We start from the raw sequence: 14,951 nt of genomic DNA on the forward strand, positions 1-14,951 counted from the left end.
TGCTCAGGGTCTTAAGAGTTGCAGAAAAAAACAATTATCCAATAAGTTTAGTGCTGCTATCCAGTATTCTACTTTGGAAGAGGTATGTTTGTGGATGCTGGTTGAAGATAGGATTCTGACACATCTATAATGCAATACATGGCAAAAACGAATTTCACGTCTCACTACCAAGAATTGTCTATAAACAGATGAAGACTGTCTGTTGTATAGGTTATTGGAGGATATCCAGCATCCATGAAATTATATCCTAGTTCCTTCAAAAGCAGAACTGAAAATCATTGGGTAAGAATTCTTGTACTTGGAAAAACATTTTTTTTGTGTGAATGAACAATAAGTTAATGCCCGAGCAATATTGCTCCTTGTAAGTTTTCTCATTTAGGTGCCCGCTGTCATCTGTGTTGCAATTTTAAAATAGCTAAAGTAAAGCTTGCATTTTGTTTCAATCCAGAAGAACAATTTTTCCAGTGCCATATTTCAATACCACAATACAGCTATGGGTGTACAGAATAGAAATCCTTCCTATAGATGCACAGCTCCATTTAACTTCAAAATGTAAAATCTCACGGGTGATACAAATCGGTCTAAGCCCAGACATGACATTACGTTCATATCTCTGAATTAGGTGCTGGAGTAGGCCTTTCAACCCCACAAGCTTGCACCATTTGCTAAGATTGTAACTGATCTGATGTTGGCCTTAACTCGTTTTTCCTGTATACTCCAAACACACTCTTAATCTATTGTCAGTCAAAAATCTCTTTACTGATGCCTTAAAAGTATTTAATGACCCTGCCTAAGAAACGTTGTAGCCAATTTGCACACAGTCAGGTCCTACAAACATGGGTATGACAACCGCCAAATAATCTGTCTTTGTCATGTTGATTGAGGGTTAAATACTGGCCAAGATGTGTGCAGTAATTCCATTTTTTAACTTCACAATATTGGCATGAGATCACATACATCAGTCCGAGTGAGAAGATAAGGCCTTCATTTAGTTTAATCTTTCGTTTGCAAGACAAAACCTCCAACAACACGTTTCAAAATATGGTGCATAAATACTAGCTTTTTATATTCAAAAATATGTTGCAACAACATCTTCAAATAGCCAGTTAAAATGGTGCAAAAGGATTCATGGAATTTACACTTTCTTGCTTTTGGGCTAACATAGGTGATATGGAAGTGTGGAATATTACTGGACTAGTAATCCATAGGTCTTGGGCTAATATTGTTGGGAGAGGTTCGGACCCCACCCTAGCAACTGGTTGAATTTAAATTCAATTAATAAATTCACTTAATTAATCAAAAGATATCTGGATTTAAAGCTAGTCTCAATATTAATGGCCATGGAATCATCATTGATTGTTGGAAAAAGGGTCACTGGACCCAAAACATTAACTCTGCTTTCTCTTCACAGATATAGCCAGATCTGCTGAGATTTTCCAGTAATTTATGATTGTGTTTCTGATTTCCAGCATTTGTAGTTTTTGGTTTTCTTCCACCTAGTTCACTAACATCTTTGAGGGAAGGAAATCTGCTGTCTTACCTGGTCTGGCCTACAGAATAGAACAGGTTACTTTAATCACCAATTTATGGAATTACTAAAATGGCATGACAAAAGACAGTAACAGAAGTCAGTTGCCTGAAAATTCCAGATACTCTTACCGTCGAGAATTTAATTCAGAGGATTCATTGGTGGACAAATTCCAAAGGTCTGTCATTTCCAGCTGCGAATACTTGTAGGCCTTCCATGCTAAAGGAGAAAGCCAGTTCAATGTCATGAAAGAGAATAGGCCTGAGTTGTCAATTGGATGCTTGTGCCTGAAAGAAAAGGGTACTTATTAAAACTGACATCAGCTGGACATTTCTTAATAATCTTCCATGAGTATATCCTAAATAACACATTAAACAAGTAACGACTTTTTTACTCTGCATCAGCCTTCCCAAAGTGGAAGTCAGGACTTCAAGTGGAGTTGCAAATTGAAATTTTGGGATTGCAAACTCTCAGGCATTGAATACCAAGAAGAAGCTCTAACTAAGTTATTACAACAACACACCTCCTCCAACCATAAGGTCTCCATTTTTCCAGGCTACCTATCTCCCTCAATCTCACAGATTACTCTCACTTAAGGTCTCACAGAGGAGTCGCAAAATTTTCGAACCTCAACATGGGGCTACAATGGAAAAACGTTTGGGAAACACTGCTCTGGATGATTAATTTTGTAACCATAACTGGTTTTATTTTTATTAACTGAAGTATTGGCATGTACAATATTACCTTGTGTTTTATTAAAAATCTTCAGTAATAAAGGAATGCTACCATTATATTATATATTTCAGCAGGATTGTTTCCTTAGGCAGCTGTATATTATGCTTATTGGTCTGTGCTTTGTTGGTCACTTAGCAATGACAAAGGCCATGCCAACAACTATGGTCTACCACACTTGATCTTAGCCAATATGAAATGAATCAAACTGGTTGACAACTGTTGTGAATACTTCAGCCTTGTCTTTTGCATTGATATGTCGGGCTCCGCCTTCATTGGTGATGGTGATATTTGTTGAACATCCTCTTTCAGTGAGTTGTTTAATTGTTTACCACCATTCATAACAGATGTGTAGGACTGCAGAGCTTAGACCTGATCCATTAGTTGTGGAATTGCTTAGCTCCGTTTACCATTTGTTGCTTATGCTTTTTGGCATGCAAACTGTCCTGTTTTGTAGCTTCACCAGGTTGACACCTCATTTTTATGTATGCCTGGTGCTGCTTCTGGCATACCCTCCTGCACTCTTCATTGAACCAGGGTTGATCACTGGCTTGATGGTAATGGTTGAGAGGTGGTATTCCTTTCCATGAGTTCGCAAGTTGTCACGGTGTCTTGCAGCACAGAAACAGATCCTTCAGTCCAACTAATCCATATTTCTAAATCAAACTAGTCACACTTGCCTGTGTTTGGCTCAAATCCCTCCAAACCTTTCCCAATGATGTACTTATCCAAATGACTTTTAAATGTTGTAACTGTACCTATATCCACCACTTCTTCTGGCCGTTCATTCCACACACGTGCTACTCTCTTCTTAGAAATGTTGCCCCTCAGTTTTAAAAAGAACATTTCTCCTCTCATCTTGAAAATATGATCACTAGTTTTGAGCTTCCCACCTTAGGGAAAACGACACTTGCTATACATCTTATCTATATTGATTGTATAAACGTCTATAAGATCACCCCTCGACCTCCTGTGCTCCAGTGAAAAAAGTTCCGGCCTGTCCTTATAACTCAAACCCTCCATTTCTAGTACATTTTTTTTGAACCCTCTCTAATTTAATAGTATTCTTCCTACATCAGGGGAATCAGAACTGCACACAGTACTCCAGAAGCAGCCTCACTAATATTCTGTACAAGCACAACATGATGTCCCAACTCCTAAATTCAACAGTCTGAGCAACAAAAGCAAGCATGCTAAACACCTTTCTAACCATTCTGTATATCTGTGATGCAAATTTCAAAGAATTATGTACCTGAGCTCCTAGATCTCTCTATTCTACAACACTACCCAGGCCCTACCATTACTTGGTAGTCCTGCACTTTTTTGTTTAACTGAAATGTAATACTTCACATTTTCCAAACTAAACCCCATCTGCCACTCGTCAGCCCATTGACCCAACTGATCAAGATCGCTTTGTAATATTTGATAACTTTCTCACTGTCCATCTTATAATGGAGTATGATTCAGTTGTTGCTGATGGCTCACGGCACCTCACAGATTCCCAGTTGAGAGTTGCTAGATTTGTTTGAAGTCTGTCCCATTCAGTACAGTGTTAGTGCCACGTACCTGATGTGAAGTAATCTCAAGGTCTAGGTGGGATTTCATCTCCACAAGGACAGTACAGTGATGACTTATAGAATCCATCAGAGAACAGAATCTTAGAATTCCCACAGTGTGGAAGCAGGCCATTTGGCCCATCAAATCTACACCAACCGTCCCAAACAGTGTCCCACCCAGATCCACACCCCCTAACCTATAACCCTGCATTTCCTATGGCTAACCCACCCAGCCTACATAACCATGGACACTGTGGGCAATTTAACATGGCCAATCCACCTAACCTGCACAACTCTGGACTGTGGGAGGAAGCCAGAGCACCCAGAGGAAACCCACACAGACACAGAGAGTGTGTCCAAATTCCACACAGATACCCTTACCAATAGTGCAATGGTGAGACTGACTAGACAAAGTTAAATATGTTTTTTTCCCTCCAGTTGTTTCTCTCACTACCTACTGCATACTCACTCCAGCAGCAAGGTCCTTTCAGACTTGAACAATTTGATGAGTAGTCCTGGTGCCAAGCCACTCAAAGTGGACACTGGAATCCTCCACCAAGATGACATTCTGTGCCCTTGCCACCTTCAGTGCTTCAAGAGTTGTTCAACATGGAGGAGGACTGATTCATCAACTGAAGAAGGATAGCATATGTTAATCATCAGGAGGCTTCCTTCGCCATGTCTAACCTGGTATCATAAGAATTCATGGCGTCTGGAGTAAATGTTGAGGACTCCCAGGGCAAATTCCTCCTGTCTGTATAGCATTGTGCTGCCAACTCTGTTGGGTTTGTCTTGCCAGTGGGAAAGGATAGATCCAAGATGGTGATGGTGATAAGAATTAGACATTTCTGGAAAAAACATCTGCACTTCTGAAGAAGGGTCACTGGATACAAAATGTTAACTCTGCTTTTTCTGCACAGATGCTGCCAGATCTACTGAGTTCTTCCCACAATTTCTTTCTGATTTCCAGTATCTGTAACTGTGTTTTGTTTTCTTGTATGGTGATGGTGGTGTCCAGGAACTTGCTGTAAGTTTTAATTCCATGAGTAAAGTTTATGTCAGAACTTCAGCATTAGTGCTCCATATAAATCAGTGTTGACGTCTTCTCAATTACAAGAAATTCTAGAAGTATGAGCTGTATATCACCCTCGTGGAGGTCCCAAATTAGGATATCACACAACGTGGATATAAATTATGGCAAATTATAATTTCCTGTGTTAGAATAAAGCCCTTGTTCCATCACCTCTTCTTACTTCAAAGATTAATATGTTGCCTTCATCATGGCCAATTGCATTATTTTCTTGCTCAAATGACAATTTAAATTTCAAATGTCCCTTCCATCTTATAGGTACAATCAAACTGCAAAATCTGTTCCTTAACACAGACATATTTCACATTTGATTGTCTTCTTGGAATCCCTTACTGTTTGCACGGTTGGAAGGAGATGTGAAGGGTTAGGGATGCATGCAGTTGGCTACATTTGGCAAATTAAACACAGTTAGTCACGTACTTGCACAGTCACTCCTGTAAAAGGTTAATAAATTATATATTAAGATGTCAAAATGCGTGTCACAAAACTGGCTACGTTTGTGCAACATGGATTGGGGCCATTGAACATTGGCTACCAATATTGTATTTGCCTTTATTTTGTAAGCAACTGTGCTCCTTCTAATCATGTAATGTCCCTACCTCTGAGCCAGAAGGCTTGGGTTCAAGTCCAACCTTGAGATACGTTACAACAAGTTGATTAAAAAATTTCTAGATCTGCATATTCAATATATTTCCCCACCTGTATTTCACAGTTACATCACACAGATCAAAAAGCTGTGGTTGCTCATGTGACTCAATTTCCCTTGGGTAAAACAGCTTGTCTGGATTTCCTCAAATTGCATGGTGCCTTTCTGCTACTTCTGTTCTGGTCTGAAATGATTACTTACTTGTGTGTTGTTCGGAAGGGTTTGAATAGGTGGAGGCTTTGGTGGTACTTCCCCTTGAACACTTTTTCATCTTCTTCTAGTATCCGCAGGTTAGAGTTGGCAGAATCTCTGCAAGGAAACTCTTCTTGACATGGTACTTCAGGTGCTTTGGCATAAAACACCTGATTCTAAAAAAAAGAGAATAACACAGTTGTAGGGTCAGAATAAATACATAAATTATGTTGAAGAAAGCTTTATTTGTTCTACTATGCTAAGTCAGAATACTTTATTTCTTCTACTATACTGAATCAATCACATTTTATTCAGTGGTGACATTTGATTTGAATTCAACCCTGATTGTCAGAATGGAAATCTGTTGGCTGCCCATTCAAATCATTTTTTTTTGGGTAATTTGATCAGTTTCTATTAGAAGATTATACAGATAATCTTGGGGAGGCGATGGCCTAGTGGTATTATCGCTAGACTATTAATCCAGAGGCCAAGATAACATTCAGGGGACTCGGGGTCAAATTTTGCCATTGGCAGATGGTGCAATTTGACATCAATAAAATATCTGGAATTAAGAATCTAATGATGACCACAAATCCATTGTTAATTAATTGTGGGAAAAACCCATCTGGTTCATTAATGTCCTTTAGGGAAGGACACTGTCATCCTTACCTGGTCTGGCCTACGTGTGACTCCAGGCCCACAGCAGTGTGGTTGACTCTCAGCTGCCCTCTGAGCAATTAGCCAGCAATGCCCTCATTCCATAATGAATAATAAAAGGTTAAAATTGTTTGTAATTTCATATCAAACGAAGAATCTCTTAATTAGCCAATATTGGTGAACTCCACCTGACATGGAGCTCCTGAAATGGGATGATGGGATAATTTAACATCACTAACATCATTCAAGAAAATAGAGTCATACAGTCGTACAGCAGGGTAACAGATCCTTCAGTCCAACCAGTCCTTACCAAATATAATCTAAATTATACTAAGTCCCATGCCTGCTTCTGGCTCATATCCTTCCAAACTTTTCCTATTCATAGATCCGTCCAAATGTCTTTAAATGTTGTAATTGTACCCGCGTCCACTACTTCATCAGCAGGCTCATTCCACATGCGAGCCACCTTCTGCTTAAAAAAATTAGCCTTTTTAAAATCTCTCTCCTCTCACCTTAAAATGGGGCCCCAGTCTTGAAATTTCCCATCTTAGGGAAACGGCAACGACCATCAGCTCTATCTATACCTCTCATTACTTTATAAACTTCTATCAGGTCACCTCTCAACGTGCTACCCTCCAGTGAAAAAAGTCACAGCCTTTCCTTACAATTCAAACCTTCAATACTCAGCAACATCCTGGTAAATTTCTTCTGAACCCTCTCCAGCTTGATAATATCCTTCCTATAATTGGGCGATCACAACTGGACACAGTATTCCTGAAGAGGCCCACCATGTCCTGTACAACCTCAAAATGTCTAAACTCCTACAGTCAAAGGATTGAGCAATGAAGGCAATCACGCCAAGCGCCTTCTTAACCATCCTGAATGTATGTGACACAAACTTCAAAGAATTATGCACCTGCACCCCTCGGTCCCTCTGTCTTACACCACTACCCAAGGCCCTACCATATACTACATAAGACCTATTCTTGTTTGTTGTACTAAAATGCAAGAATTTGCATTTATCCAGATTGAACTCCATCTGCCATTTTTCAGCCCATTGATTGATAAATACAAACTAAAATGTTGAAACAAAATGTGGCAGTTAATCTTTCAAAATTTGGCAGGTGAAGTTTTACAGCAGGATCAATGTGAGGTTATCCATTTGATCAGAGGAATAGGCAGGCGACTTATGATCTAAATGGACAGAAACTTCAGGGTGTTTTGGTGCAGCCGGATCGGAGTGTCTACATGCATGAATTGCAGAAAACTAGTATGCAGGTATTGCAGTTAAAAAGGAGGTAAATGGAATTTTGGCATCTATTGCTAAAGGAATAGGTATAATGTAGGGAAGTGTTGCTGCAACTGTACAAGACATGGGTTTGTCTGTACCTGGAGTGCTGTGTACAATTTTGGCCCTGAGCAAGGATGCAGCTGTGTTGGAGGTAATTCAGAGGTTAACTGGATTTATTCCAGCAATGAACAGCAGAGTTTAGGGCAATAATCTTTGAAGTCTAAAAGAATGAGAGGAGATCTAATTGCGTTGTATAAAACGCAATCAAGAATTGACAACATGGGTGTAGAAAAGATATTGTATCAGTGATAATGGGAACTGCAGATGCTGGAGAATCCAAGATAATGAAATGTGAGGCTGGATGAACACAGCAGGCCCAGCAGCATCTCAGAAGCACAAAAGCTGACGTTTCGGGCCTGGACCCTTCATCAGAGATGGGGAGGGGGTGAGGGTTCTGGAATAAATAGGGAGAGAGGGGGAGGCGGACCGAAGATGGAGAGAAAAGAAGATAGGTGGAGAGGAGAGTATAGGTGGGTAGGTAGGGAGGGGATAGGTCAGTCCAGGGAAGACGGACAGGCCAAAGAGGTGGGATAAGGTTAGTAGGTAGGAGATGGAGGTGCGGCTTGGGGTGGGAGGAAGGGATGGGTGAGAGGAAGAACAGGTTAGGGAGGCAGAGACAGTTTGGACTGGTTTTGGGATGCAAGGGTGGAGGGGAAGAGCTGGGCTGGTTGTGTGGTGCAGTGGGGGGAGGGGACGAACTGGGCTGGTTTTGGGATGTGGTGGGGGAAGGGGCGATTTTGAAGCTAGTGAAGTCCACATTGATACCATTGGGCTGCAGGGTTCCCAAGCGGAATATGAGTTGCTGTTCCTGCAGCCTTCGGGTGACATCATTGTGACACTGCAGGAGACCCGTGATGGACATGTCATCTAAAGAATGGGAGGGGGAGTGGAAATGGTTCGCGACTGGGAGGTGCAGTTGTTTATTGCTAACCGAGCGGAGGTGTTCTGCAAAGCGGTCCCCAAGCCTCCGCTTGGTTTCCCCAATGTAGAGGAAGCCACACCGGGTACAGTGGATGCAGTATACCACATTGGCAGATGTGCAGGTGAACCTCTGCTTAATGTGGAAAGTCATCTTGGGGCCTGGGATAGGGGTGAGGGAGGAGGTGTGGGGGCAAGTGTAGCATTTCCTGCGGTTGTTCCTCCCTTGTTCGTTCCACACCGCCCTCCAACCCCACCACACCCGGCACCTTCCCCTGCAACCGCAGGAAATGCTACACCTGCCCCCACACCTCCTCCCTCACCCCTATCCCAGGCCCCAAGATGACTTTCCACATTAAGCAGAGGTTCACCTGCACATCTGCCAATGTGGTATACTGCATCCACTGTACCCGGTGTGGCTGTTCTTCCTCTCACCCATCCCTTCCTCCCACCCCAAGCCGCACCTCCATCTCCTACCTACTACCCTTATCCCACCTCCTTGACCTGTCCGTCTTCCCTGGACTGACCTATCCCCTCCCTACCTACCCACCTATACTCTCCTCTCCACCTATCTTCTTTTCTCTCCATCTTCGGTCCGCCTCCCCCTCTCTCCCTATTTATTCCAGAACCCTCACCCCCTCCCCCTCTCTGATGAAGGGTCCAGGCCCGAAACGTCAGCTTTTGTGCTCCTGAGATGCTGCTGGGCCTGCTGTGTTCATCCAGCCTCACATTTCATTATCTGTAGAAAAGATATTTCCTCTTTTGGGCCAATCTAGAATGAGAGGTCATAGTTTTTGGACAAGGGTTTGTATGATTGAAACAGAGATGAGGAGAAATTACTTCTCTCAAAGTTGCGACTCTATGGAATTCACTTGCCCAGAGTGCAGTCGATGCTGAAACATTGAGAAAGTGTAACAACTTGATCGAAAGATTTTTAACTAGAAATGGATTGAAGGGTTATGGAGCACAGTCAGGAAAGTGGAGTTGAAGCCCAAGATACGATCAACCGTGATCCAATCAAAAAGCCTGAAGTCACATAAAACCAGGTTATAGTCCAATAGGTTTATTTGAAATTACAAGCCTTTGCAGCGCTGCTCCTTTATCAGATGAAGTGACTTTGTCCACCTCAGTCCAACACCAGCACCTCCATGTCATGGTTATCAAAAGGTAAAGCAGGCTCAAAGAGCTGAACTAATATAGCATTGACTAATATAACATACTTGCTTTAAGTATGCTACATCCATAACTTTATTAGTGTTTCACTTCAATTCGAAAAAAAGTGGACCCTTTCTGCTTCGAGTTTGACATCACAATACCAGAGCAATAACTCTATAACTCTAAATCCCATCCCTCTGTTTGTCACACACTGAAATCAACTGTTTCAATTATTTACGCAAACAACATGGAAAAATAAAAGCTTAAGAGTTTTATTTTTCCAAGAATAGTTTGGAAAAATAGCATTTGGATTTCAGTTTTGTGGGCGATTGATATAAACCTGGATGTGGATAACTGTTGTTTCTAAGGCAGGTAGTTTAGTATGCTTAAAATATAGTTTAAGGAGTGTAAGGAGTATTTGTCAAAATAAAAGCTTAAGAGTTTTATTTTTCCAAGAATAGCCAATGTTTTCCATATAGTTAATGGACAAATTATATTGACATTCCATAACTAGAAAGAGATGAAAGTTTCAAGTAATTGCTATTAAAATAAACTTCTCTTGATAGTTCATGCATCAAAATATCTTAAAGAGAATAAATAATGGCTACCTTAGACTTTGGAAAAGAGCACTTATACACTCACCACTCATTTCATATCCATATCAGTTAAACAGAAATTAAAGTTTCCTATTTTGTTATTAATAAGCAAATAATTTTCCTCAATGATGTACATCCATTTGTTAGACCCTCAAATTGCTTAATGTTGAAATTTACAAAAGAAAGCTAATTTTCCCATTAAGATTTATTAGATTTTATTTATTTTTCCAATGGAAATTGTAATATTACTGTCATCCATTTACAAGTCTCAAGCCAACAGATTCCCAAGTCAGAATGAATCAGATGCCAAGTTCAGAGTTGGCTTTCCTTCCATGAGGTAAAGTCCAGCAGCATTTTATTTCAACTTTAAATGACAAAGACAAATTTTACCAACACATGCCCTCAGTGTAAAAGAATTATCTTGAGTTCACAGCATTTTGAAGCACAGAGATGGTAGAATTATTAAGCTGTAAGCTTTTAAACTTTCTCTGCTATAAACAAAATATTTTCGTAGCATTATAAAGTTTGACAGTAAATATTACTGAAATAAATATCAGGTTAGCAATTTACTACACTGAGGAACGAATTCAATCAGCTGCAATTTAACTTTACACTTTTTAAAACATGTAAATAGCATTGCTCAAACTACAAGCTAATGTTCAACCAGCTTTCAGTATTGTCCATTGTCTTAAATCAATCATTATTTTCTTTAATTATGATAAAGTTCACATGTTTCTTCAAAATGTTACATTCTTTTGTGACATTTAGTTCTCTGGAATCCTTTCACTATATTCTTCCAAGTGTGAATTATTCATATCTGGACTTTGACAGGTGTCTGACAATGCAAGAAGCATCGTAGCTCACATCTTCACCTAACACCTATACATCTGTACTGTTGCGATGCCAGCTGATGTTATTACTGGACATGTCAGATCTCAGACATAGCCAAACTCTTCTAGTCTGGAATTTTAAACTACACTCCTTAAACTATATCTTAAGCATACTAAACTACCTGCCTTAGAAACAACAGTTATCCACATCCAGGTTCATATAAGTCGCCCACAAAATTGAAATCCAAATGCTATTTTTCCAAACTAAAAGGTGTTTTCCCTAATCAAAAGAGGACAACAAAATAAAAAATCAATCTTGGATCTTCTAAACTGAAAGCCTAATGCAGAGCTGTTTACTTTGCTCACTGATAAAAACTCCAATGTGAACAAATTTCCATTAGCCACCAAGAACTCTCTCAAGCTGTTTTTTTTTCAAAATAAATTACAAGCTGAACATTAAACCCCTTTAGACTCACAGATCAAAATCTATATTCCACTAGCTCAAATACAATTGGGAAAATAACTTAATTAAAACATATATAAGTCACATACCTTTCATAACAGTTCTCCAAAAAGAATACAAATGTATCTTTAAGAGTATTTTAATTCCCCGCCAAAATTAATCTCACCATCACTTCCATCTCACACTAACAGTACTACCATATTGACATTAAGCATACAATGTGTTACACAGCAACCATATTGCACATAAACATGTACACCCCACATCACACATGGTCTTTCACATGCATTCTCGATAGATCCTCTTCCATAAAATTTTCTTTCCAGGGCCATTAATGATTTTCAGTTATATGGTTGGAGAATTAAGGTTCAAATTATTTGTAAATTTTTGCCATGAAAATTTTCCAAAAAAATAGGCTTGTTGTCCATAATTGTTTAATAACAGTTTCTTCCACATTGTTGGAGATGTAAATCTCAGTGATGTCGAGCTGTTACAAATGTCTCCATTCCACTATAGAGAATTTTGCTGACATGCAGTCAGCTTCTTTGAAAAATAACTGACAGGTTGTTCAATCTCTAATTTTTCATCTGGCATTAAAACTGTTCCCACATAGATGTCATTGGCATTAACAGCCAATTTGAGTGGTTTCCTTTAATGTGGTATGGTTAAAAGCAGTGTTGTGATTAGTACAGCTTTCAACTTTTCAAAGGCAATTTGACACTCTTGCATTCATTGAAATCTTTTGATGTTTTGAAAAAAAAATTTATAATTGTCAAAAGTGCTGAATTTCATGATAACCTACTCATGCCAACATAACACAAAATTTTACATTTTATCCCAGGCACAGGAAGATCCAGAAAAACCAGTGCTTTCACCTCTCTCGGTGTGACTTGACTTCAGTGTGGTCCAATTAAGTCATCTCTGTTTTGGGAAATTCACTCTTATTGGGAATTATAACCAAATTGGTTTTTTTACAACCACTCAATTTCTTCCCAGTTTTGCTAAAAGTAACCAAACATTTATGAGAGCACAAACAAAAACAGAAATTGCTGGGAAAGCTCAAGAGGTCTGGCAGTATCTATGGAGAGAAACCAGAGTTAATGTTTCATGTCTGGTGATCCTTCCAGTTCTGAGGAAATACTCAACCTGAAATGTTAACTCTGATTCCTCTCCACAAAGCTGCCAGACGTGCTGAGCTTTTCCAGTAATTTCTGTTTTTGTCTCTGATTTACAGCATTCTCCATTCTTTAATTTTTAATGTAAACGCAGTTACATAATAGTTTAATGACTTTATTGGTTACTCCTTGGAACTTTGCTGGTCCATTTTCCATTCCAAATGCTATGACTTGGTACTGCTAAGGTCTAACCGGAGTTACAAAAGCCAAAATTTCTTTGGCTCTATAAGTCATAATAACTTGCCAATATCCTTTCAGCGATCCAATTTTTGTTACAAGTCGAGCATTTTCATTTAGTTCAGTGCAATCTTGTAAATTTCAGAAGAGGGCATGGACCTGTTTTTGTTATCATATTGACTGCGATAATCAATATACAATCTGTTTTAACCATCTTGCTTTTGCACGATCGCAATAAGATGAGCTCCAGCTACTGTTGTCTATCTCAATAATGTCATTGTCCATCATGAACTTAATCTCTTCTCTCACTGGAGATATTTTCTGTGTACTGAGTCTGTGAAGGAGCTGTTTTGCAGATAACACTTCCCCAACATTAATGTTAAGAACTGCCAAAACTGGTTTTCCTGGCCTATTACTACAAATTGGTTTATAATTCTGTAGTAGCCTTTGTAAGCCACTTCAATAGCTATCTCAAAGATAAATTGCATTTTAACTTTTTACGTGCTTCCCTGTTTTCCAATCTGGTTGTTGGAGGATCAACTTTTGAAATTTCAATTTCTGATTTATCCTTCAAATTCATCTAACAGCTGTTTTTATTTTACTCTTTACTTTTTCACTGCTATAAGTACATCTCTCTCTTGGCTCTTGTCCCCATCATAAAATCTCTTCAATGTGGTCATGCCACTAACTTGTTGATTCATTTTTTCTAAATGGAGTACTCACTAGATATTTCACATCAAACTGATGTCCAGTAAACCTTGCATTTAATAGTACACCAGAGTTGGGAATAATACTCAATTTGAAATCTCCTGTAACAAAATTTTGAATTTCAGCCTTTTTTCAGCTTTAGTTTTCATTGTCTGTTGAGTTCCTTTCAAATGCTTTTAGTTAATTCATATGCTTTGCTCAAGTTTGCTCTGAAACTTGAAATGCAGGTTGTAAGCATAGCTTCTGAGCTTTGGTTTAACTGTTTCTCTTTAATCAAGTTAAGTGGTCCTCTCACTTCACATTTCCATATACTATTTCAAAAAGGGCTAAATTCAGTGGATGTATAGGGACATTCATAATGGCTCTTACTCAATTTGCAGCACTAAGTTGTGCAAGACACAGCAGGCCATCAACATTTTAGACACTTTGTTGGTCCGTACTAAACAGCAATCCCAAATCTGCACAAGAACCAGAATTGCATCTTTAGCTCCCCAGTAACTTCAGAATGATCACTCATGCACATGGCTCTTCTGTGTCAGTATCAAGGGTTCTCAGTCACAGGTATTATCAGTCACCTTTTTAAATGGCAGCCTTTGTCTCTAAGGAGCTATCGCCTGACTTCACTCAGCGATGCAATCAGTGTATTATCAAGATATCACAGAAACCTCTAATATTTTGGGCAGATATTAAGAAAACCTACTGATCACACTCCAACTGAACCTGTTGGAATTGAACCCACTTTCTTCGTGGCAAAAATGAATTGGCAACCCTGCCAAACATGGGATCGGTCATGTGGGGAATGCACGTGCACACAGTAGAGATTGTGAAATCTTGTAGGTGATATCTTTTGGATGCTCGTTGGGATTGATGGTAAAGAAACTGGGGCTGTGGTGATTTTGACTGCCAATAGTAATTCATGTGCATTGTTTGAGGAGGCCACAGACATAAGCAAAAGCTTGTCACAAAAGTGTCTGAGTTTCTGAGATACTGCTGTTCAAGCATGTTGAGAAAGTCATGCCTCTATACTGTTAGATTATTGCTCTGTCATCTGGAGTGGCAGGTTTTCGAGGAGAAGGCAGCTGCTGCTGGTGTTGGTCCTGATGTTTGCTCCTCTTATTCTTCATCAGAAAGAGCTGCACCAGCTGCACCCAAGCTAACACCAAGAAAATGCTGATCA

At 39.5% G+C, this 14,951-nt stretch overlaps 1 protein-coding gene across 2 annotated transcripts in view; it reads right to left on the reverse strand.

Annotated features, from left to right (window-relative positions):
* Positions 1–14,951, reverse strand: part of LOC125458895 (ATP-binding cassette sub-family C member 5-like) — a 171,241-nt gene that overhangs the window by 141,539 nt on the left and 14,751 nt on the right. For both annotated transcript variants that reach the window (XM_048544703.1, XM_059651474.1), the window contains exons 3-4: positions 5,754–5,920; positions 1,660–1,815 (exon numbers count right to left, since the gene is read on the reverse strand). In XM_048544703.1, the coding sequence (XP_048400660.1) occupies positions 1,660–1,815; positions 5,754–5,920 (323 nt within the window). The remainder of the gene's footprint in view (positions 1–1,659; positions 1,816–5,753; positions 5,921–14,951) is intronic.

The sequence above is a fragment of the Stegostoma tigrinum genome, chromosome 15 (genome assembly GCF_030684315.1).
Source record: "Stegostoma tigrinum isolate sSteTig4 chromosome 15, sSteTig4.hap1, whole genome shotgun sequence".
Classification (NCBI taxonomy): Eukaryota; Metazoa; Chordata; class Chondrichthyes; order Orectolobiformes; family Stegostomatidae; genus Stegostoma; species Stegostoma tigrinum.